This window comes from Sinohyriopsis cumingii, chromosome 7 (genome assembly GCF_028554795.1).
Source record: "Sinohyriopsis cumingii isolate HCF-2022 chromosome 7, ASM2855479v2, whole genome shotgun sequence".
NCBI lineage: Eukaryota > Metazoa > Mollusca > Bivalvia > Unionida > Unionidae > Sinohyriopsis > Sinohyriopsis cumingii.
In genome coordinates this window covers 91,326,512-91,353,724 of record NC_142967.1, presented here as the reverse complement: position 1 = coordinate 91,353,724, position 27,213 = coordinate 91,326,512, and the positions used below count along the sequence as shown (strand labels likewise).

Below are 27,213 nucleotides of genomic sequence, written 5' to 3'. Positions count from 1 at the left end.
AGGAGAAAGAATGAGATGTTTCAAACTGCATAATCCTTTATTTTACAAACATTGAACAGGGTCAGAGAAAAACTGGATTTTCAGCAGTCACTTAAGGTACAATTGCTGTATTCATCATTTGGATATTTGCCTTAGGTATAATCATTCCAGGCGTTTAGGCTCTCGGGTTTTAGAGTTGACTGTTTACCCCAAGGCCAGCTCCATATCTTTCTTAAACAGAAGTTAGAAATACCAGTCTAGTGTCACACTGTGCCAGCATATTGTCTACAGCGTATGATCTTGGTATGTTAAGAGAAAAGTAATGAAGTTTATCTTGCCCAGTTTCCCATTTGTTATGCAAGTTAATGTATGCTTGATTCATCTTTTCTTATTCTTTGAATACTGTGTTAGGCATTATCATCAATTGTAACCTTCAATATCACTCCTATCCCCAACTTGCCTTTGCAGTGAATTTTACTATCAAACCTTGCTAAATACGTAATTATCTACTGCTGCTGGGACAATTTTCAGTGCCAATTATCACGCCTTGTGCATTCTTGAGAATCACTGCATTAAATGTAAAAGTCTCTAATCAGATTAATTTTGACAGTGTATGTTATGGCATCAGTCATGAGTAAATGTATTGAAAACAGTCAGTATACGTATTTTTTAATATATGCCAACATATGCAGCTAAGCAGAGTAAAGTTTTTTAATGAGTTAGATGAAAATGTTTATGAATTTCAGTTGTTGTCCTAGTGATATATCCTGTGATTTAGTACCTGGCTATACATCCAATTAAAATAGTCTCCAAATAGAAATTAGTTTAGATTTTAAAATGCATGTTGTCTAAGCTAAACATTCTTTTGAATCTGGTCAGGTCGGGTGAAAAAATAAATTGCTTTTGGGAAAAAACCTGGGGAAGACCTGAAATTTTCAATTGAAGAAAATATGGTACCCTGGGTACATGCAAGTTTTTATATGAGTGCTGTTTTACTTTGAGATATGACTGCTTGAAAAGTGAAGTTCTAAGAAATATGCGTCATTCAACAACAACTTTCGGTTTTCTGATGTAGACTGTTATACCAACATTTAAGTTGGCTAATATGCACACAGTATCAAAGTGTACCATCTTTAGAACTTGTAAAATAATCAACAAGAGTGAACAGTAAAAGTCCAGTAAATAAAATAACTGAGCAGAAATCCATAAAAGGATTTATTTATTGTAAAAGGACTTTTTTAGTTCATTCAAACAGATAAAAAGTCTACAAGAAAATGTTTAATTTTGCATTTTTTTGGGTATCATTTAGTTTGTTATATTTCATTCTGCTTCATCTGTATTGATGGTTCTTGTCTGTATCATGATAAACTATCATAAGAGTAAGTATTGCAATTCATTGATGCATTCATGATTTTGGAACAGGTCAGATAGACAGTCTATGTAATGATTGTGCGTGGAAAATGATTGCATGCAAACATTTCAAGTTGGTTATCAACTCCGAGCTAACAGGGTATTGACTTCATCCTTAGAGATATATTAGAAGAAAACACCAAGATAAAGAGACAATTGTTTTATTTTATTTATTAAAACAATTTTTGTAAAATTGCAAAAGGCAAAGCACACAAAACCGTGTATGAAACAATAGTCCCAGACATTCCATCAAACATTATAATACCAGCAGTAAAATATAGCAAGAATAAATACTTCATTTTTTTATCACAATAAATAATACTGTCAGATGTGAAAAACAAACTTTCACGGTCAAGGTACTATCCCAGTGTGACACTAAGGGATCTTTAAGGCTGAAAGAGCTGGGTGTTTTGCAAGAGGATACTTGCAGACAAATATGTCCTGAAGTCATTTGATAACTTGAGCTCACATTTGGCACTCAGAAATAAATTGTGACAAAATTCAGTTGTATGTATATAATTGGTGATAAACGTAATTTTTTTTCTTTTGATTTAGTATATCACATAAATGTCACATTTTGATGTTTAGTTGAAATTTTGATTATTTTAGCATACGTTTAAAATTTACATAGATAAAATATAGTGTTACCTTCCTTTTTATTTTTTCATTGAAAATAAATAATATTGAAGATTTAGTGCAAGAAAAACTGCATCACTCATTTCATTTCTTTACCATAATTTGGTTTAGATAACAATTAGTTTTGAATTGGTGGCTTAATGTTTGAAGCCTTACTTGACATTGAAGGTTCTAGACAACAAATAAACAATTTGCTTGCATTTGTTTTTAAAATATCAGTACATATTCAGGCAGTTTTAGTTCAGATGTAAAAAGTAATTTTTAAATCACATAAATTAATATTATGGATTGTCCAGCATTGATGTTTTGACTCTCCATTATATCACCTTTATTTGTGGTGTAATAATTTTTGTGGATTTGATTGTTATACTATCCATAGATTTCAGGATCCAACAAAAGAAGACTTATCTGTTGATACAGTATGACCCCCTCTCCAGTCCATGAATTCAATTATAAATAAAATGCCCCTTCTCTTTTTTTGAAATTGATACCCATGAAAATGTATAGGAGTCCACAGTTTTTATAATTACACAGCATCAAATATTTGCGTCTTGATATATCAGTGAACTTAAAAACTTAAAAGTAATACCAGTTTTTTTAAGTTTAAAAATGTTTAAATGATAATTCATGACTATATAAAAAACAAGCTAGAATTAAAATGTAATACCAACTTGAAATTGATCTTGGATGCTGCAGATCAGTGGTCATAATGATACAGTCGTTAATTTATAATAGTTTACTATACAAATCCATATCACATTAAAAACATTGATATTTTAAACTAGTAGAATAAACTATTAGAATTACAGAAAATGATTCTTCTATCCCTACATTTTAACAGGTGGAATTGCAGGAAAATGATCTGTCAGTACATTTTAAAAATATGAATTGGCAAGATGTGTGTAGCACAATACTGTTTGAAATGTAAATCTAGAATCATGAGATCTAGTGCACTGAACAAGTATAGTGTTTGGGAATAAAAAATGCTGATTTCCAGTGCAAATCCTATTGAGCATAATACAATTCAAGCACCCAGAAAATATTCATAAGAAAACAATTTGTACACTTTCACCAAGGTACAGCCTAACGTTATTTTACATAGGATTAACCATTGCATAAATATATACTATTCATGGTTTACTTTGCATAATTTTATACTGTGCTCTATATTGAAACTATTTAAGAATGTCTGCTTTTTATGTGTAAAATTAATATGTGCTACGCAGCTGGCAATAGCGTGATCATTACAGTGTGTAGCATTAAGGACTCTTGGAGAGATTGAACATGCAATCACATGGTTGCAACTTTTGTCTCATGTTAATTAGTGCAGTGGAAAATTGTTTATATTAGTTGCAATATCAAAACTGTGAATGTCAAAGAAAAGTATTTTAGATCATTTGGGGATCTCGAGTGATTTACATTGTGCCATGAATTGGATGTGCTGGCTTTCTGTTGCTGAAAACTTATTTTATCTTGATAATTGTGTTGCACTAAGAGAGAAAAATCATTTACCAACAAACCAGCACTTTTTCTTTGTGTATTTGATAAAAAAAGACTATGATCATCAAACTGTGATTAATAATGAATTTTTATAAGACTCGTTCAGCATTGGTTTTTTGTTTTTGTTGGAACAATTAGTGACAGGGTATATTTTCCTTTTCATTCAAAGTAATGATCCTTACTTGGGGATTTATATTCATTCAGCTAAGATTAGCACAAGAAAATGCATACCAGCCTGTACATTATATAGTAATTCAGAATATCTTTTACCTTTAGCTATCTATCAGTTTTACCACAAAAAAGTTAAATAATACAAATTTTACAAATGATGAACATAACAACTTGAGTTCTCTACATTTGATTATCGAATTGCACCTGTATACTACCGTACAGTATGGGCTTAATGTATCAATGTATGATCTGGATAGACTCATGTCTGCCAGCACAATACAATGCCATATCAGGATCTGCCCTGTTTTTACTATATATAGATTGAAGTAAACATTATAAACCCAGAATTACTGGTGTGTTGTGTGGCTGCAAATTTGATCTTATTTAGTTCACAGCTGCTTGCACACAGTACATAGAAAATGATGGAGCATTGTCATTTCTATTTACAAAATTGCACAAAATGGAAATAAAACAAAGAAGCAAAGCATGTTACACATCACAAATTCTGTAACAGAGAATAATAAGCATGTTATATATTGTACCATCATGATACATTAAATAACACAGTAACAACTACTCTTAACAAAAATTATCTTAGCCAATTTAAGTGATCATGGCTTGTTATCCACTGAATAGACAGGAACAGGTATTATTTTGTTGTCTCATATGCTACTTAAATTCATATTCAAAAAACTATTGTCTCATAATACATTAATTTGTATTCTGGAAATTATTATCTCATACTATGTTAATTTGTATTCTGGAAACTATTATCTCATATACTTCATTAATTTGTATTCTGGAAACGATTATCTCATAAATAATTTATATTCTGGAAACTACAATTTCATACACAACATTAATTTGTATTCATGGAACTTTATTCTTATACACTGTATTAAATTATATTCTGGAAACAATTTGCTGTCTTGTACTACATTAATTTATATTCAAGAAACAAAATCCATTTAGTAGATAGGCTGACAAAAGAAATCAAGTTTAGAACCACGTGCATTACTACTGGATGTTACACTGGACATAGGGAATTGCATTAGTTCCAATGGGCACTCTTAGTGTCAGTATTGTACGACATCAGATGATGTCATGATCTACCAAATCAGTTTTTTGCCTTATGAACTGTCCTTCTGTTGTTGCCTTGTGAACTTTTTATAGTTCTCTCACCTTTAGTTCAGGCCCAATACCTTACTCAACAATGCTATAGGAAGCAGTTCTAGAAGAATGCAGTAATAGAATGTTTGTGAATATTGTTATTTAAGGTGTAATTTTCAATTTTCTTCTATATTATCATTAAAGAATTGACTGGTTCGATTGGTTTATTTCTATAGTTTTTTTGTTTGTTTGCTATTTCCAATTATGTGTAAGACAAAAAGTATTTCATATATATCAGTCCACAATGGTAGCAATACTTAATAGATCATATTGTCACAAAAAAGCTTTTATGTGCTTCATAATAACACAGATTTTGCTTGCAAATAGTGTAGGAAACTTCATTTTTAACTGCATGGTGGTACAATTACAAAAACAAAATCAGCAAGGGAAAATTCTTGCAGAAGAGATTAAATAGACCTGAACCATTTCTATCCTGACAAGAAATAAATATTTCCAAAATAAGTCAAATATATGAATCTTGGAAATCACAGGGAAGCCAGCTATTCCAGATTTTGTAGAAATATTTACAAAATTAGTGAAAATTCTGCTTTTTCATAATTATGTTGATGAAATCCTGCAAAATACAGTATTTCAGCTTGAGTTTTCTGTGTGTATAAGTTGGCAGAAAAGTGCTTTAGTACCACATTGATAGACTGGTACGTATACTTACAATATAGTTCTCAGTTTTATAAAACTGTGCATAAGAAGAGACACTGATATAGGTTTAAAATGGCTGCAGAAATGTACAGAAAAGAAGGATTCAAATAATCTGTGCGAAAACTAATGTGTATGATTCTTTTGGATAAAATTTTTTAAGGAATTCAAGGCCCTGATTTGAATATTGAATATTGATCGAATCTGTACAGGTATGGGTACTTTCAGATCTGTAGGAAGATGCAGTATGATTGTAGAGAAGTTTGTGATCTTCAGTAAACGTGCTATCCATTCCATACAGGTTCCCTGATAAGGCTGTTCTGTTAGATATCAGGATACTCGCCATTTATAGCAACAACAAAAATAACAAATTTGGGATCCCACTTTGATACAGGAAGTTGGACTGCCTTTGGAAACTGTGTTGAATTAGAAATATGATATAAAACATAATACTGATTTGTGTAACAGAGACAACAGGAATATGATTACATATCCAATGACAGACACACTTTTTGCAGTTTAGACACCATCATGGACAAATACATGTGGCAGAAGTAATTTTAAAAATTTAATTAGCGTTCTATTGGTCTAGCCAGCTTTTCCACTCTTGGAGGAAATGCACCGGTAAGTGCTAGAGGTTTCACTAGAAAGGCATCTGGATTAAACTGCACATGATCCATTGATGCCCTTATAATTGGCTTTGCAAGTTCATCAAGCCGCCCAGTGGCTACTGCCCTTTTTGCAGCTCTGCTGACAGGCCATTCAACTTCCCTTGGCAACTGGTAACCCTCTACCATGGTCTTTGCTCGAGCCAATTCCAGACATCTGGAACCAGCTGATGCAGTCTTAGCAGCATTTGTAACCTGAAAAATAAGGAAAATCCAAAGTTTTTACATGTAGACATGCATGAACTGCACAGGCACAGATCAGCTATTGCATAATGTGTTGGCAGATCTGGGTCTATGCAGTTTTTATGTTAGCAGTGAAAGGTCAGAGGCCCAGATCTGCTGACACATCTGTGTTGTTTTTAGTTGGACTGGGCATATGCAGTATGTGCAGTCAGTCAGAGGGATCAGCTATTTTCCTGATGGCTATATTAGTTCTTTGCACTGAAAACAGTTATTGTCTAATTTCACTCGTAACAGCGACATATATGTGGACAACATTTTCATTTATATGACACAGCCTTGCCTTGCCTGTGTACAAAATGCCTCAGGGCTAGATACAGCCTTGGCATGCCTGTATACAAAAAGCCTCAAGGCTGCATAGAGCCTTTGTTTGCCCATTGCACATATTACTGCAAAGCCTCAAGGCTGCATAGAGCCTTTGTTTGTCCATTGCACATATTACTGCAAAGCCTCAAGGCTGCATAGAGCTTTTGTTTGCCCATTGCACACATTACTGCAAAGCCTCAAGGCTGCATAGACTTTGGCATTAGAAACGTTGTCAATTATTTGTGTACAGCTTTTCACTTAACAGGCCAGGTCAGAACTTTCCATAATGGCACAGTATACACAGATATTGACCTTTTTTCACATCTGGTACTTGAATATAAATAGGTCCAATGAGTGGGTTCAGGGATTTTGTACCTGACGTGTAAGACATAATCAGTATGTTATTGTCAAAAAATTTTTTTTTATTGATTTGGGTTTCTTTGTTGGTTTTAACTGCACTGTTTAACACAGAGGGAATTGGAGCTAAGTGTCTTTCCCATGGACACATGAGGCATCCAACTTGGGTGAGTATCAAACCTATAATGTTTGGATGACCAGCATGACACTCTACGGACTGAGCTGCCTCAGCTGCCAAAATATCTTGAAGAAAATCTAACACAAGTGCATGACAATGTGCAGTTAGATCTAAACCTGTCAGCTTTCTCTATCCTTGTTGATATAAATCTGACTGTATTTGTAAACATCAGCCATATTAATATTGTTTACCTTTACTAGATGAATAAGTGAGTTATCGGTAGTACAGATTGTATTTCCCATGTGGACAAGTGGTGGATGCCACCAAAAAAGTTAAACAGAAATTAAACCTACGGGCCATTCTGGCTCCCTAAAAGGGCCCTCTGGTCTTTTCTTTGGTGATGCAAGGTGTTGCACTCTATCACTGGCAGAAACTTGTAATGCTGATTGGGTGACCTCCCTTTGTACAGGCTTCTCGGGCACATAATCTCGATGGACCTCTTTGTGCTTTGCTAGCATTTCTGTCCGTGGCATTTCTCCACAAGATTGTGCTGCTCTTGACACTGCCCATATTGGGCTTGATCTTCCACAGCTGTACTTGTACTGGGGTCTGCAAAAATCATCCCAAAAAAGACAAAAATCAAACTCATATGATATGCTGCCTGTCATTTTGTAAAATTTGTACCTCAAATGAGATCTTACATTCTCAGATTAAAAGGTGGTGTTTTGTGCAGCAGGCAGAATAAAAAGTTACTATTTTTGTAGTGTGCCATGATGTCTCATCAGGTGATGCATTACCTTTGAGGAACCTTTTAAGATGGTGACCAATTTATTTATATAATGTTGTTGCTGCATATGAAGTACCATATAGGTCAACAAAAGTTAATGGCAGTTTTAATTTGTATTATAATTATGATATTGATACCTATTCAGCCACTAAAATAGGAAGGTATGCATCTTGCATGCCTAATGGATAGGTTGGCCCATGGCTGTAAAAGTTGACACCACTATTGATGAAGGACATTGTATTATGTCTAAATTTCTCATGAATACTTGCACTTTTGAATCCGTATTATTGATGCTGATCCATACAGCACTCTGCCCACCATGGCAATTATGCCAAGTGGAACAGGCCCTAAACAAGAACATATTCTAATGCTGGTTTCCAGTAGCAGCAAAGAAGTTGTCAGGCACCCCATTTAAAAAAGGGAAAATTCTGTTGAAGGTTCTGTGCAAGCAGTATAGTCTCGCATCATATCTTGATTCTTTCTTTCATTCTTCATACTGTGTCTATCTTTCTCAGCTTGGATGAAAGTTGTTTTTATTATAAAATATGTTGTAGCTATAAACTGTGTAGTACAATATCAAAAACTAAAAGTGCTGATGGCATAGATATGCACAGTATCAGAACCAATACACCTGGATTCTCTTATGGATATGTATGACATTTTACTAGTGATAATGGTAAATCTGTAGAAACAATAAGAACAACAACTTGCACAAAATTAATAGAAATAAGACAGAATCAGGCACAAAGAAAAAGGTACTATGAAATGAAATGTTTGAGATTTTGGATATTTCTTGTTTTCTGGGGTCATAGACAAGAAATAAGCAGGAGAATTATGCATGCTCCAAGTATTTAGCAAAACCATTTTGAAGTATTTGCAAAATATATTTTTAACTCTTTTGGAGAAAGAACAGATTGACATAATGTTAAACAATAAAACAGGAATTTTCAAATGCTGTGAATTCATGTGTTTTTCGTCAGTATTAATTTTTGTGGTTTTGCCAATTAAAAATAAAAGACTCGTTGCTGCTTAAAATAATTGAATTGTCGTACAAGTCCTGTTGTTTCCATGGAAGAATCATTTTTGGCTGAGTCTCAAAGTTCACAATATGTAGTAACCACAAAATCGTCATAAATTGGTGCTCCACAAAGAAAAAGTGAATACACAGTCGTTAAAGATTGGTTAATTGAAATTCAGAGGCATGCAGTGTAGTTAGGGTAAGTTAGGTTTCATACTATTTGTAATGAAAAAAGTAGATTGATTTCGATAAAACGTATGTACAGGTATGTATTGAGTAATAGATATCATGCTATTATAAAAATTAGTACTTATTGAGTTATATAAAATTTTAATGTCTAGAATATACAAGAGAAAAGTTTCTGTTCCCTTTCTCCTTCAATATGCCAAAATCATGTTGATTTGACAGCTAGTTGTATGTTGCACTTTGCTTTTTGCTTAAACTTTCTTGAAGAATGTAAACATGATTAGATAATTAATATTTGCAATTTTTCAGTTTTTCAAGCTTTGACTATAATTTTGCCTTTGGTATATAGTTTGTATATATTTATATTAAAAGTATGTTTCAAGGACAGACATCAACATGTATATAACATCTTTGTCAGGTTGGGCATTCTTACTTTTTTCGAAGTACAGATGATCCGTCCACCACTGATTGGTTGATTTCAGTGTTGGAATGTGCTTTGTGTTTGGAAAAGAATTTGTTGGAGTAAAATTGTCTGGTCAACAAAAATTTTCCGAAGTTATTGCTAGACATTGATCATTGGAATAAAGGTCTTTGTAAGAATACAAATATGTCTACGTTGGTAGTTCATTAGTTTGAAATGTTCACTGTATCTTGATCCTGTTAATTTCAGGATTTAAAACAGTTAGTTTCAGATTGCACAAAATATAACAAATGCATACATTAATATGTATTTCAGCTCCTCGATACTGTCACTCCTGAAAGAAGGAGGCATGACATCAAAAACACATAATTATTCAAAATTGACCAAACTACAGTATACAAAGAATATACATGTCAACACTTTCACTGTTATTTCAACTGTTTATGTGGCTGGATACCCCAAGTCTGTGGCATACTCTCAACTATCTAGTCTTTACTAAGAACAGTTTGTGTTTTGTTCACAGCACTTTTATATATTTTGCTGTATTAGCCTTGCAAAATGTTGGTTAAACGCCTAAATGAACAGAATTCGTTCCAATTCCTTGGGGAAATGATTACTTATTGGTTGCCTCACTTGATATGATTGATGTCTACAATTACAATCGTTACATCCTTTCAGTAGACACTTCTGTTAAAAGGCAACTGCTTCAGTATTACGGTATCTCTTAATTTTATATGATCTTTCAAAATAAATTCTGAATTGAGAGATAAGAGTGCTCAGTTATTTAAATTCTGATTACACATACTTAGATATTGATTTTCTATTTTTTTTTATCATAGGACCGCCCACTGAGATAGAAACAAATTTGCTTGTTAACATCACAAAGATACCATTTTGTGAGATAGAAACAAATTTGCTTGTTAACATAACAAAGATACCATTTTGTGAGATAGAAACAAATTTGCTTGTTAACATAACAAAGATACCATTTTGTGAGCAAAATATGCAAGAGTGTATGCTTGTGATTTGTTTTGACATTTATGCAAAAGTTTTGGAAATGAGAGATAAAGAATAATTGTTTAATGTGCATAACAAATTTTCACCATGGCTTCTTGTAAATATTTTTGCAAAATCTGTATGCAAGATATATTAATAGAAAATGTATTGCTAATAATATTTACGTAATAGACTATTTAATTTGCCCAATTATAGCTCTGCTGGTCATAGACCAGTAGAGTTTATGAGATGGTTTGTTGTTGGTCGTCCATCCGGAAGCACAATGTTGTTATTGCAACTCCTCCAAAGCTTATTTGAGGATTGCCATGAAACTTGACACGTACATTCATGCCTTGGTCTAATTGGTCTTGAATGAAAATGGTGCTACTTGGACGTCCAGTATGGCTGCCACAGGAAGCATCTTGAAAACCTAGTTATCGCCACACTTCCTGAAAGGATGGTCAAATCAACATGGATTTTTCACTAAAAGATTTCTTGTGATGTCTGTTTGGTCTTAAGTGAAAATGTCTGTTTGGTCTTAAGTGAAAATGGTGCTGTTTTGTTGTCCAGTATGGTCAGTGGCCATCCTGAAAATCTTGTTATTGCTACTAGTCCTGACCAAAAAGTTAAATTGTCATAGGGTTTTCAAAATGGCAATGGTGTCACTTGTGCATCCTGTATGACCCCCATACTGGCCATCTTGGACATCATGTTATTGCTATTCCTGAATGGATGGTGGTATCATCGTGGTATTTTTACTGAATGACTTCTTATCTTGTATCTGTATGGTTGGTCCCAATTGAAAATTGTGCGGCTCAGACAGCCAGTATTGCTGCTACAGCAACCATATGAAAAAAATCTTCATATCACTACTTTCCTGAATGAATGGTCATATCAGCATGGGATTTTGTTAAAGGTTTGTTTTTGGTGTCTAGTTGGTTGTAAATGAAAAAGGTGTTTTTATGACTTGCAGTAAGCTGCCACATAGGCTGTCTTTAACATCTTGTTATTGCTATTGTCCTTACACCGAAAGACTTTTTTGGGCTGGTCCTAAATGGAAATAGTGCCAGTTTGATGTCCAATAAGGCCACCATGTCAGCCATTTTAATAATATTGTTATTGTTACACACACCCTACACGGAAAGAAAAGGAAAGTCGTATCAACATGGGGGGTTTGACAAGAAGATGTGTGATGTCTTGTTGGTCCGAAATAAAATTAAAAAAAAATGGTGCCGATCTGATATCTAATACAGCTACCTTTGCAGCTAATTTGAAAGTCTTGTTAGTGCTCTAGAATATCAGGGATAACTTCAGCTCTCAGCAGTTAGAAGGAAGAAAAGGTGTCATCTTAGATAGCTGGATATTCTTTTTGTCCAGTAGAAGGTCTTTCCATTCGAGGGCTCTTATACTATTAAACTGAAAATGAAGGCTAACATAATAATAAACAGGGATTTTTTTTATTGACAATATCTTTGTCACTGTCCTATTGCTGCACAAAAGATGTTTGAATGGGGGGGGGAAGTATAGAGTTTTATTGGTTTTACTAATAGTGCAAAATGTTTTATTTCAATTTAAAATTGGAAAGGTCAAGAATGTGAGTTGCAGCTAACTTTATCATGTACCCGGTAAGCAGAGCTAATTTAATTGCCATCGAGCATATTTATCTTTGCTGTTGTCAACAGACCACTGGGAATCTCATTTGCTTATCGGATGGGAATGAATGATATCTGGCAGTGCTCTGGAGATTCCACTCCCAGTGTTATAAACTATCTGTAATGTCATCTACTTTCAACAATCACATTTTATTTAGTCTGCATTACTTTAGACTAATATAATTTCACTGTAATAAAGAAAATAATGTTCTCGCGTTCCTCTTGGCTTAATACATATTTTCATCATCATCATCATCATCATCATCATCGTCGTCGTCGTCGTCGTCGTCTACACATATTGACATGTAAGAGTGTACTCATACTTAAAAAGAGTTGTACACTTTATTTTTGTTGTTATATGATCATCTCCATCACAGAGTTAGGGTGCGGTGCAGTGTGTGTGTGTGTGGGTATCTCTATGTGATCCAATTGCTGACCATTCCACAAGTTGATTTTATGCAGATAATGCATTTTAAATTAAACACTTTATTGCATAGCTGGATAAGTTACATTACGAACTCAACCTGCACCATCCCTAGAGAACATGGTCTCCATGTAAGATGTGTTAAGATACATTGCAAAAAAGTGATGAAAAATAAACAAAATTGACAATAATAAAAAGTTGGGATAAGAGACTGTAATTATGTTAAGTGAGGGCTGCATAAAAGCAAGGGAGAATCTGTCACATAAATCACCAAAATTAAGTACTGATTATGATGCGGATATTGCCACGTGCATTGCTACTATGAATGTGCTACGTATGTTTTCCCAGACTCACCTGCCTTCTTTGAAGTCAGAATGGGGCTCTTTATGTTTAGATAGGATGATTGTCCGCTCACCGGTTGTAGCATTCTTTGCACTATCCCTGACCTCCCATAGAACCGATGACCTACCACAGCTATAGTAAAACAGAGATCTGAAAAAAGACAGTAGGAATAACAGTGGGAGACTATACAATGATTTTCTGATAATTCAGTGCTAACATACTTTATGTATGCTGATAAAACACAAAAGCGCATTTAAACTCGAAAGTTTAATAATTCAAATGAACAAACTAGTTTTACATTTAAGTTCCATTATGAATTTAAATTATATTAGTAAAGGTGTAATGTTCTCGAACTTCTTCATTGTTAAAGCTAGACACACCTGAAGCTTGGGTTGTTGAGAGTCCTTTTGTTGTAGCTTTGTACCAGCACATTTAGTTGTAAGGCTAGAGGGGTTGGTGTGATATTACATAAATGTCAAATAACTTGGGAGCTTTTTGTCTTATATGAGATCTGACATGTTAGGTCATTGGTTCAAATCAGCATATTTAGGACTGAGATACCTGGGTTCTGGCCTATGTATATACTGAGTATCTTTGTTATAATATATCCCACAATCAGTATACCTACCAGTTTGTTTGCAAACAATTCCGTCAATATGATGAATTTGACATTGTAAACGATTCTTTATTTTTTCAGAAAGAGTTGTATTTCTTGTAATGGCTGTAAACATCATTTGATGTGAGAGAGAGAGAGAGAGAGAGAGAGAGAGAGAGAGAGAGATTTACTTGTTATACCTATTCATTTTATGTTTTATAGGTAAAAAGTAATTGAAGCTTCCCATTCTAACATGTGTGCACTATCAGCACGAGTCTTAAGGTGTCTAGTTGTTTTTTGTTTTTTTTTAAATAAACAGATCTGACATTTAATCTAGTGACCTTGAAAATATGCATCGAATATGGCAACAACAGCGTTCATCTTTGAAAATGTTTTGCTATTCATCCTTGATGGAAAGTTGTATCAACATTCATTTTTCACCAGACGTCTAGTGAGAACAAAATGAAAATGGTGCTGATTTGACATCCATAGTATACACATCACAAATAAGTACTTTATGGTTTACACATCACAAATAAGTACTTTATGGTTTACACATCACAAATAAGTACCGATTTATAGTCTACACATTTCAAAAAAGTACTTTATGGTTTACACATCACAAATAAGTACCTATTTATAGCCTGTACATTTATAGTCTATACATTACAAGTAAGTACCTATTTATGGTCTACACATTACAGGTAAGTACCTATGTATGGTCTACACATTACAGGTATGTACCTATTTATAGTCTACACATTAAATACCTATATCAAAGTCTACACATTACAAGCAAGTACCTATCTATGGCCTGCACATTACAAGAAAGCACCTATTTATGGCCTACATGTTACAAGTAAGTACCTGTTTTATGATCTACACATCACAAATAAGTACCTATATATAGTCTACACATCACAAATAAGTACCTATATATAGTCTACACATTACAAGTAAGTATCTATGACCTACACATTACAAGTAAGTATCTATGACCTACACATTACAAGTATCTATGACCTACACATTACAAGTAAGTATCTATGACCTACACATTACAAGTAAGTATCTATGACCTACACATTACAAGTAAGCATCTATGACCTACACATTACAAGTAAGTATCTATGACCTACATATTACAAGTAAGTATCTATGACCTACATATTACAAGTAAGTATCTATGACCTACACATTACAAGTATCTATGACCTACACATTACAAGTAAGTATCTATGACCTACACATTACAAGTAAGTATCTGTGTTCTACATATTACAGGTAAGTATCTGTGTTCTACATATTACAAGTAAGTATCTATGACCTACATATTACAAGTAAGTATCTATGACCTACACATTACAAGTAAGTATCTATGTTCTACACATTACAAGTAAGTATATATGACCTACACATTACAAGTAAGTATCTATGACCTACACATTACAAGTAAGTATCTATGACCTACATATTACAAGTAAGTATCTATGACCTACATATTACAAGTAAGTATCTATTTATGATCTAAACATTACGAACAAGTAGCTATTTCTGGTCTGCACATTACAAATATCTGTAACTGTTTATAGTCTACACATTTACATGGAAGTACCTATTTATCGGGGCCCCTAGTGGACGAGTGGTCTAAAGTGCTCACCGTTACGGTTCATTGCCATCTCACCTCTGTCTGCGTGGGTTGGAGTCTCGCGTTCGGCCAATGTGGGTATGTGAGAAAGCATGCCAGTAGCTTCTCGTGGGTCGGTGGTTCTTTCCGGGGTTTTCCCAGGTTCTTCCTCCACCATTTATACTGGCCGCCATGTATAGCCTATATTGTGCTGAAGATGCAGTTAAACCCATCAACAGCAACAACCTATTTATTGTCTACACATTACACATAATTACTCATTTGTAGCCTACACATTACAAGTAAGAAGCTGTTTATGGTCTAGACATTAAAAATAAGTACCTATTTACGATCTACACATTACAAGAAAATACCTGTTAACGATTTACACATTAAAAGAAAGTACCTATTTATGATCTACAGATTACAAATAAGTACCTATTTCTGTTCTACTAATCTTTAACTTGAGCAGCTTTGATGGTGTACCAGTTTATCTCGGATGCTTCATGTACATGTGGGAGGCAAGGCAAATTCTGAATGCCATGTACGATAATTGTAATCTTTTTTTAAAAACATACCTATTAATTTTGTCCCCAGTTAGGAAGTCTCTTTTTGGTTCTGCAAGGAGTCTGAGTCTTTCGGAGGCTTCTGCGTTTTTTGTTGCATCTTTTATAGGCCACATCATCTCTTGTGTTCCCCACATCAGGTTTGGCCTGCAAGAAACACATTTTCATTGTCTCAAGAAAGAAAAAAAATGAACTCCAAAAAGACAGGTGCCGATAGAGCAATTGCTATTGAAAACGTTTGTTTTCGACCACAGAAGCTGGATTTCTTTATTAGTTTTTGATCGGAGATTACATTCAGTATTTGATACTCTTAGTTCAGCTATGTTAGAGATATAATCTGGAGAAAGATCGTTGAAGACTTGTACGTCATGATGCCTTTAAGATGAAGAATTTTGTACAGGTAGCCATTGTAACGTGAAAACGTAACGGGGTCGTAATAAGAAATTTCAGAATTATTCGGGCGGCCCATTTTTGCGTTTGTCATTTCTGGAGGGATTATAATTGGATGTGTTTCCCCATATGGTACAGCTGTAAGATAAATTTCAGGTGATTGGTAAGGTAGACATTTCGACAGTAATTATTAGAGAGTTGTTCTTTTGCCGACCATTGCACATATGTGATCGATATGTTTATTCCAGCTGAGATGATAATCGGTGTAGATTCCATTTTTTTATATATTTATTTTTAACATAGCCATTTTAGTTAACAGTACATCCATGTTAGTGGATAGGCACTGTCCTTTTCGGGTTGTCATCATTTCATTTTAGAAGCATCAACATGCATTATGTTTTGTCGACACCAATGTGAAAGCTTATTTTCATTGGAGTCAAGAGATTTACCAGATGAATACTGTAGACATCAGCGAAAATATATGTGTCCATGTGCGCTTGATACAAGGCTAAGTCATTGATAAACAGTAGAAAAAAAAAGAGGCCCTAATATAGATCCTTGAGGAACAACACTTACAATATGACATGAATCCGAAGTATATTTACTCGTACAAAACAGTCTGGGGCCGAGTCATACCAGACTTACAAAAATGATACTAACAGCTTCCTCGCTTGGCGCTCAGCATTAAGAGGTTAGTGTTAGGACTGGTCGGCCTGGTGTCGGGATAATGTGACTGGGTGAGACATCGTGCTACATGTCTGCGGCATGATGCCCCAGTGCTAGATCGTAGCAATATGACTGAAAAATTGTTAAAGCTACGTTAAAAACACACATACACACACAAACAGTCTGGGGCCTATTAGTGAGATACGACATGAACCAAGTAACTGGCTTTGAAGAAAACATGTAGGCTGATAGTTTAATAATGAGAACCGAATGGTCAACTAAATTGAATGCTTTTTCAAAAATCAATGAAGACTGCGCCAGCAAGTGCGCATGATTAGATCGCTAGTAGCCACTAGTATATGAGTTTAGACAATGCCGTTTGACATGAACGTTTCTGTGGAAACCTGATTGTGATTAATGGAGGAGTTCGTAACTGTTAAGATAACTGAAAAGATGCTTGCTGATATGTTTTTCAATAATTTTTTTAAGTACATATAGAACAGGTCAGTAGTTGGATGGGTCGTTCTTTTAATTTCCCTTACGAATTCCAAATACTTCTGCTAATTTCAGTGACTGGAAATGTACAGGAAGTGATACTACAGTTAATTACTTGTTTTTAACTGACTCCGAGATTAATAAAGCCGACATTTTCAGAGTTTTTGAGTGAAATCCATCTGGACCCCTTGAGTTGTCATTGTCTAATTTATTGATAATATCAGTAATATCATTTACTGTAATTAGGGGGATAATTGAAACTAACTTGGTCGGGTACCCTTTAATTTACGAAGGCAGTACATTTGTCCTTGTTCGACTCTGTAAAATTAGACCTGTCAGGTATTTGGGAAAAATAGGTTCAGTTTGCAATATCGTGATAATCAGTCAGTACAACTAGTGCCATTATAATTTTACATGGACTTAGAAGTACTTGTTTCGTTGAAGTTAGTTCTCGCAAGTGATTCCTTATGGATCTGTTATCAAAGGTGGTCGTTTCTTTGAAGATTGAGCGTTGGTGTTTAACTACGAGGGACTCTTTTCCGGTGATTCAGATCTGAACTAATGATTGAACTGTCACTATCTCCTTTTCCAATGAATCTGATCTTAACTAGTGATTGAACTGTCATTAGTTCCTTTTCCAATGAATCGGACCTTAACTAGTGATTGAACTGTCATTAGATCCTTTTCCAATGAATCGGATCTTAACTAGTGATCGAACTGTCATTAGCTCCTTTTCCAATGAATCGGATCTTAACTAGTGATTGAACTGTCATTAGCTCCTTTTCCGATGACTCTGATCTGAGCTCATGATTGAACTGCCATTTTTTTAATAAATGCATTCTAAATGACAAAAAGAAAATGGACGGCAGTTATTATAATCTAGAACTCATAGGATGCTGTATTCACAGACCAAATGGCAGTGTCAGCAAGACAAATTATTAATTATCGTAAGTATTTTCAAAATGCAATGGTGCCCTAATATTTTCCGTCCGACAATCGAATATTCGGTGATGGGTCTTGGATTTAAAAAAAAAAAATAGTAATGGTCCCTACATAGCTAAAATAGCTTTATCAAAAAATATTCGTCCGTTGACTTTTAGAAGGAAAAAAAACGCAAAAGATACATGCATCAGTTGCTTTAGAAAAAAAAGCACACGTGTAAGGAACTGGCCATTTAGTTTCAGTGATGGGCTAGAATCTTCTTTCGAACAGGATATTTATTTATTTCACCCTCAGTTACATTTTCTTCTTCCAACTAATATAATAAAATGTTTTTTTTTTTCTTCTGTAAATCAGAATAAGACTATTTTTCGAGGTATCTGATGGCCAGATTGTTTTCCCTCAAAACAATCCCAGCCTTCCCCCGCCCTCTTAGTCTTTGAAAATTAAATGGTTGGTATATAATGTCTTTAAAGTTTAACTCACCCAACGCTTGTCCACCATTGTGTCCTAGGTACCTTCGGTTTGGCAAGGTGTAACAATCTGTCCCTGCAAAAGAAAACGTCTGTTTGATTTCTCTGTAATTCTTACTACATTTAGTGCTAATTAAATATGTAAAATAGGAACAGTACGACAGCTTTTTTAAAGAAATCCGAAGATCTTATGGTGCCAAGTATAGGTAAAGGTCTGCACATGAAAGAGTATATCTTTTTGACAAGCTCTCACTCTTTACACCTTACATGTAGCTGCAAAATATGAACGGGGTTATAGTGATGCGCGCTTAAAACGCTACAACATACATACATATATACATAAATACCATTTGACCCTGAGCAAAGTTATGTAATGAAGCTTCTTGAAACCGACAACTCTTGTAGCAAAAAGAAGGACCGGTTAGGGTGTGTGGTTGGTGATTAATATGTTGTCGTTTAATGAACCCTCCGTTTCTGAAACAATCGAATTAAACAGATTTTACTTTTAAAGCATACAACATTAATTTAGGCAGTATTAGGATATGGTTAACATTGTTTCCTTTTATATAAGATTATTTATATAGTTTTATTAGTGTAAATGACGAGAACGATGCTTATTACTCCGAAAAAAAATCAGATCTTCCAACGATAGACGTCCAGAACTGACATACAATTTAGCTATTTCAGCTGGAAATTTTGTGACACCTCAGCTTCCCATTTTCAAGATCCTTCAGCTAATGTTGAAGGGATTCCGCTGTATTATACATTTGATGTCCATCGAACTGCGACTGGATGAGAAAGTATAGATGGGCAACTTTTACAAATGATAGTGTTGACGGAAACGACATTAATTGCCTAAAGACAATTGTGCCACACTCACGTTGCCTTATATTCCTTGATTTTATTGCTGTCTTGCTCCTCCTTGATTGTTTGAAGAGTTTGCACCTTTAATGTTCTATAATTTGTCGGCTTCTGTTGATATATCCTTGCAGGCCATTTTTGGCCATAGTCTACATCAGGCATCTGGCTCTTGTCCATGTATTTAGCATGTCTCGTGTACACAGTTGTCATTATGTAATATTTCCGTGGACTTTTTTCGTTCTAATATTTGCATTAGGTTCACAAAATATGTTGCTATATTCTTGACAAATCGATTTGGCAGTGCAATTAATTATGTGCTAGTTACTATGGCTTGCTTACAATAAAATGCAGATCAAACAAAATGGAAGATATTGCGGAGCAACTTAGAATAATACACCAATTTCTTTTTAAAAAAATTCTCTTGTAAATATGATGAATACTTTGTGCAATCAAAGCTTTATAAATTAATAAACTTTGCTTCCATGTTTTGGTTCCGTTTGAAAAGAAAATATCATACGAATGCTACGTGTAAACCATTCCATTGCTTTATAATTAAATGCATTTGTACAATGTCAAAAGACAATTGGCAATTTTCTTTGCAGTTAGTTATATGATGACTGAGATCTAAGCATGAGGAAGTCTATACCAGGTGTTTCAGAATTTAGTCCTCGATTATGGGATGTATTTCCCAGAAGTCGTCTCTTGTGTTTATGGAATATTCACAAACTTTCCATTTTCTGTTCAAAACTTTAAGTTTTTCTCAGAAGAAATTGATAAATCAAATTATCGACACTCACTGGTTATATTGCAGAGAGTCTGAATTTAAAGCATGCACACAGTGTAAATATCTGGGAAGAAGAATTCGATTATATTTCTATCACAGTTAGAAGACGGTTTCTTCAAGTGCCGAAAATGTCTTGAGTCCATGGTAACAGCAGTGTGTTTACACCATGTACAAGAAACAAGCACTATGCGATAACGCAACTTTCTTTACACGCGCATTTATCGGCGGCAATTGAACTGTACAACACAGATTAATGAACAATATACTTCAAAGATTATTTCATCAGAGTAATATACATTAGGTTAATCACAGTAATACGGGTAATACGCCGTAGGCCACGCCAAGTGAGTGCATTGACCTCCAGAATGAGAACAATATCTCGGATCCCTCCTGGTAAAATATTTTTGAGTTCTCACAGAAATTATTTTGCATAGTTTTTTTTTATTAGGATCATGAAGAAGTTAATCACGACTGGATCTTCATTTTGGAAAGTAGGGGCAAAAATCATTAGCAATTGGCAACCACAAAGATAACGGGATATGTGGTATGCATTGGTTACATGTACCAGTCCCTTTTAATTCCTTAGAAACGATATCTGCTCAACCTATTATTTGTCACGTTTAAAATCAACGAGGAAATTGAGTGTTACGAGTACAGTCGAATAAACCCAGATTTGCGTCCCACACCCTCTTTCAAAATATGAATTAGATATTTTGACTAAGATCTGCTTTCATTTTTTATTTACATCATTGTGTGCCTGATTTTATTTTGTAACCCATTCCTCCCACCTGCCGGCATAAAGAAAAGGTACTTTGGCGTGATTTTGTGATGTTAGTGGTAATTTCTTTGAGTATTGCATATACGCTTTATATTGTGATAATAAGTAAAAAGGATTTAATGGCACGTCAGTACAATACTGGCTGTATAGCAGTAACAAGTAATTTTATAAAGATGCCTTTTCGGCATCTGTCCTTGGACGTGGAAAAGCTACCTTAATTTCAGTAGTTGGTCTGCTTCTATGGAAGAATTGTAAATTAAATGGAAAAGTAAAACAAGGAGTCTACTACTTAAACAGTGCCTATTCAAGTCGTGGCCACAACGTTAACAGTGTAAAAAGCACTCGTTACGATCAATGTGGCACTAAAAGGCAAATCCACCCGAAATAATTTTTGACACACCCCCCCCCTTTACAAGTCTAATATATTGTACATGAGTTTTACTATTCATTATGATCGATAAATTGTGAGGCACTCTGTGGGAATTGCTGAATTGGATGTACCTTCATTTCTAACATATTACTCATTTTTGTCTATATATTCATCTGGTGTTGCTATTACTCCTATTAATCTGTCATTCTTGGATTTTATTTTCAGATAATTAGTTTTTTCACATACGCATTGTAAAATTTGACCTTTTAGTACATTTAAGATTTTAAGTCACCTTAAAACAAAAATGAGAAAGCAATCACGTTTGCTCGCCCACCAGATCATTCCCCCCCCCCGGGTCTTAGAAGTTTAACATTGGATTTTCCAGGGATCATTCAAAAACTTTTGAAAAGCATGATGAATTTAAATAAGGTACAATTTTATTGAAACAATTTTGCAAGGACAGGCATATTATGATTGAAAACGGTAAAATTTCATCTAAAAATAGACTTGAGAAGAAATGAGATCATTTGCTGTATCGACTTTGATAATTAGGTACTTGGAATCCACAAAGCTAGTGTATATGGTCATGCACCAATACTTCTAATACTTTTTTAGCTAAATCGGACGCATATATAGCATAAATTTAAAGTTTTTAAAAAAAATGTTGAGCATTAAATACTTTGAAAATGATCATAGGAATGAGCCAGTGCCAGATTAAGTCCTTCCAGGGCCCTAAGCACTGAAAATTGTATAGTGACCCCCCCCCCTTTAAAAAAAACAAAAAACAAAATGTGAAATAACTAAAAAAAAAACAAATAAAAGCTAAAAAGGTGGGAAAATAACAGTGTTGCCACCATTCCAGATCAAAAGACTCGTACATGCAGATCGAAATGGTCATATATAATTCATTAAATTTTATCATAAAAAATTATTTTTAATGTTTTTTTTTCTTCTTTTCTTTCTCGTGCCCTTGTTTGGCTGGTGCCCTAAACACGTTCTTAGTGTGCTTAATGAGTAAGCCGGCACTGGAATGAGTCTTTGATTTAGGACGTGGGAAGGAAGATATCAATTGGATATATTGATGAGTACGTAAATACTCTGTTCCCATTTGCTTTTGACGTTTCATGTTCTTTACACACATCCTTCCTATCTGTATCGTTAGTCAAATGACAAAATGAAGTCAAAGAACACCTAAATTTGCAGTTAGGTCACGTTGACTCGGATGGGTATATTTTGCGCACTTATATTTTCTGGGAAACATATAAATAGTCCCAATGTATTTTACTGAATAAAATGTAACAAAATTGTGAAATCTTAATGTTTTACTCTCTTGTGAAGTCCTTTGGTAATTATTACAGCAGATTTCCATGTAAATTTCATGCCCAGTTAACAGGATTATCATAAGAGTTTTGTATATCGTATTATTCACGTTTAAGTAGTTGTTGTTGTGGGGTTTAACGCCATTTTTCAGCACACGATAGGCTATACATGGCGGCCAGTATTACTGGTGGAGGAAGAACCCGGGAAAACCTCGGAAAGAACCACCGACCCACGAGAAGCTACTGGCAAGCTTTCTCACATACCCACATTGGTTGAATCCGAGACTCGAACCGACGTTTAAGTCGAGTCCATCAGCAGGCTGCATGGACACAGAACTGATACCTCTTACTCTCCCGGCAGATCTGGATATATGCAATTTGTTATAAATAATCTGCGAATCAGTAGAATAAAGAACACGTGCTAAAACGTGCCGGTGCATTATGTTTTTTGCAGTTGGATCTGACTTGTAAACGAGTATATACGGTATGTTTCAGTTAACTCTATACATGTGTAAATAATATCAAATATTGTATAAACACTAGTTATTGTTAAAACCCATTGAGAACCTCCGTATGAAAAGCGAGATACATAACTCCCAGTTATTCAGTATGGTTGCTGATAGATTAAATCAGACTGTAAAAGAAGTGACCTGCCCACAATAGGCAATCTGTTACTTTTTAAAAGCCACCTGAACCTCAGTTTTTATAACTCGTAATAAATCAGCTTGGTCGCTAATCAGTGTAATCCATACTATGAATAAAATGCTCTGTTTACAATAGGCAAGCTGTTGAAAGGCCATGAATACATGGTCAGTCCAGACATTGTACAAACATTTTAGTAAAGAAAAACGAGAATATTATCTGTACCTCAGTCTGCATTTTGGTAATTATTTAATGTGTACTACTTACCACTTGGAGATTTATGGAAACTTAGTACACCTATGCCAACGGAGTTTTTGCCGGATACGGAGAGGGCAAACAGTTATGTTTGCAGTTTTGGTCAAAACAGTTACAAGAAGCACTACAAGACACAAACGACTACCGTATGTACTCGCTTATAAGACGGGGTCCAACTGCAAACTGCATGGACCCAGATCTACCGTCGCATAATGTGCCCGCAGATCTGGGTCTCTGCAGTCTGTAAGGAGTAACAAGTAGAACAAACGTCATAAACTATGAAAATGCAAGCGCATTATGTTACGGCAGATCAGGATCTTTGTAGTTGCAGTTTGACTGTACTTAACAGCAAGTACGACAGTAATTTAATTCCCATAGGTCGTAACGTTAATATTTGGCCAATGTACTGCACTTTTATGACCAGATTTATTCAAGAGGAAATTTGTAAAACTATGAAATGAAGAAGAAAAAAAGAAAAAATCCGTGACTTAAATACTATGTGCAGCCCGAGTCAAACCTGCTAGGATAGCAGTTATTGATAATTTAATACTAGAAAGGGAAAAAGTCTTTGAAAATCATATTGTCTGTAACAGTGTACGGCAGTTTACTGCCTACAGCGAAATGCCTGACGTAACCAAGATATCTCATTGCTAGCAGACGAGTTCATATCATTCGCACGACTTACAAGCGCCGTGTAATCAGTCTGATTATACATCGGTCTCTCTCCCGATATGTAAAAGAGCAAATTTGAATTAATTGTGCTAAAATATTATCCCTTTCAATTCTAACCGTGCTACGTCCCCAAAATACAAATTCATAAAAATTGCTTTTTAAGGACTGGAAACCGTTTATATGTTATTATTTAAAAGCATGCCTACTTTGAATGCATGATATATTAATTATTAGCATTAAATTGCCGTTAGCTCGTTTCAGCCTTGTTGCTAATCAAAAATAGTTCATATCCTGAAGCTTACAATTATCACCCATATTTATTCGTATTTAAAATGTGTACCCAATATTTTAGTTTGAAATGAATTACCCTTCAGTTTATTCTGCATGAAAATTTAACTCTGTGGTTTTTTGGGGGAGTTAGGTTTGGGGTATAATTAGAAAACACATCATACTCTTCCCATTCGTATGTACGGTGTACCATATTATAAATCTTATTAATACGTGTATTATATTAATACATGTGCCGTGAAGACGGTTGATGATTATTCACTAAGTGAGGTTTTGTTACTCCAAAGCTGTGTCTGAAAACATGTACAGATATTCAGCCATTTATCCCAGAATGGGCCAAGAACAAAAGGCATACAAATATTGAGGTCCATTTATACAAGCCGCCATGTATAGCCTATCTTGAGTGGGGGGGGGGGGGAAATGCCTTTAAACCCTACATCTACAAAAACGTCTCCGTCTCATTAGATGCAGCTCAAAGAAACTGGTCCAATCAGATAACTGGACACAAATGGGCCGAGCGATGCTCCGATCGGCTGTGGATCGAGACACTTTTTTCCCCCGCAAGAGGACGCTTGATCAGCATACCGCTTCTACTAGCTAAATATGCCAAGGTTATGTGGAACGAAGTGGATCGAAGACTTCTGGCTAGCTAAGGTGCTATTCCTTTCAAACTAATCAAGCAAGTGACATGCGACGTTAAAACAAATTAAGATTATTGGTAAAAATTATACTAGCTGGTAAAAAGAAGTGATCGGAACTTGGTAGCTATTTCAGAACAAACAAACAAAAATAGTGCGAAATATGAGACGCTTACTGTATGCTTTAGCTCACTCAGGTTATAATACAGGCAGGTTATAATACAGGCATAATTTCGAATCATCCGAGGCACATACATAAAGACATAGCATTAATGTTTGTATATTTTCATGTATGAAGGGGCGTCATTGATTTCTACACTATTTTCTATTATTACAAAAACTTTTACAGGATTTTGATTGAAAAAGGTTGGGGATTTTTATGGCTTCTGTGTATAAATTACGTGGAGAATTGATTTACCACTTTTTAAAAATACTGAAGTCTTATGCATAACTATTTTGTGTTTAATTAATGTCTTAATGAATATATTGTCCAGAAACTGAGTAATTATAAAAATACAAAAGCAGTCTGAGGTGTGAATATAGACTCGAACAAAAACGTCGTCCCAACCATAATCACCAAAAAGAAATGCCGCATGATAAATAGAGTTGATTCAATTCGTATTTAAGTAACCGGATAACGCCATCTTGACACCGCCCCTTGCTAATTAAATTTCGGGCCACAGCTTGATAATCTAAAGAGCCATAACTTTACAAACTGGTATTAGTCTTTAACGAGGAGTAATACAGTGATGACAAGTTGGAAGGTCGGATTTTTCCGGTCTATTTATCGCACCTGCATACAATATAGCGGGCACGTTAAAGGTATAGAAAGATCACTGTTGCATATTTGGATGTGCAGTTTTTGTCATGATCGAAATTTCCTATTTAGAGGTATATGTGTCCATCATATTCTATGGAAGTCATATAGATTACACGTTAGCCCGTCCTGACATCCCTTTTCGCTCCGACACTTACTATGTAAATGACTAATTGTACTGAAACCAGGTTTCCTATGAGGCTTAATGTTAAAAGGACCGTTGATGAATTTTTATTGAATTTTGACATACATAAGTTGATAAACACGACATACTTTTCAATACATCAACAAGAATAAAAGTGCGTTATGTTAATGAGACAGTCATGGGAATGAATTGTAGCAAAGTTCCAGTATTACAAAAAGATGACCAAGTCTGGTTTATGCCGACGTGTCACGTTGAAAACAAAAGATACTAGCACGATGTGCTGTAGGAAGCATATGCATCGATTTTGTTACCTGAAATAGACTCATGTTCGATAGATGTTGAACCGCAGGTACGCATAACACAAGAGACCATGTACAAGCAACCTAGCTGGTCCGGACCTATGAGTTTAGTGTGATGCCACTTAGTAAGCAACCTAGCTGGTCCGGACCTATGAGTATAGTGTGATGCCACTTAGTAAGCAACCTAGCTGGTCCGGACCTATTAGTCTAGTGGTATTTTGATGCCAAGGATCGATGTGGAACGAAGTGGATCAGCAATTCTTGGTTTGCGAAAAGAAAATTGAATATACCAACTCTAGAACTTAAACTGTACAAAGCTGGCTACACTCGGACTTGGTCACTTATTTCGCCATTCCTCTGTGGTAGAGTAGAGCAGTAGTCACAAAACAGTGTTTAGATACCTAACATTTTTGGAGTGTGTGTTTAAGGAGATACGCCCTTTTTTCCATGATTAAAAAAAAATGTGTACATATAAGAAACATGAGTAGTCACATTTATAATTAAGTAAGAGGTACTAACCATTTTGTGTAATATGGCAGGAGTTTATTTATTTATTTTT

At 34.8% G+C, this 27,213-nt stretch overlaps 2 protein-coding genes across 4 annotated transcripts in view; one reads left to right on the top strand and one right to left on the bottom strand.

Moving 5' to 3' along the window:
* The window catches only part of LOC149795699 (nucleolar protein 16-like), a 91,317-nt gene that overhangs the window by 28,074 nt on the left and 36,030 nt on the right, over window positions 1-27,213 (top strand). The window lies entirely within an intron of this gene.
* LOC149795700 (sperm microtubule associated protein 2-like) overlaps window positions 1,535-27,213 on the bottom strand; it is a 41,217-nt gene continuing 15,538 nt past the window's right edge. For all 3 annotated transcript variants that reach the window (XM_089965580.1, XM_089965581.1, XM_089965582.1), the window contains 5 exons: window positions 18,800-18,862; window positions 15,836-15,970; window positions 13,048-13,185; window positions 7,563-7,818; window positions 1,535-6,383 (listed from right to left, as the gene is read on the bottom strand). In XM_089965580.1, the coding sequence (XP_089821706.1) occupies window positions 6,093-6,383; window positions 7,563-7,818; window positions 13,048-13,185; window positions 15,836-15,970; window positions 18,800-18,862 (883 nt within the window). In that variant the 3' untranslated portion in view covers window positions 1,535-6,092. The remainder of the gene's footprint in view (window positions 6,384-7,562; window positions 7,819-13,047; window positions 13,186-15,835; window positions 15,971-18,799; window positions 18,863-27,213) is intronic.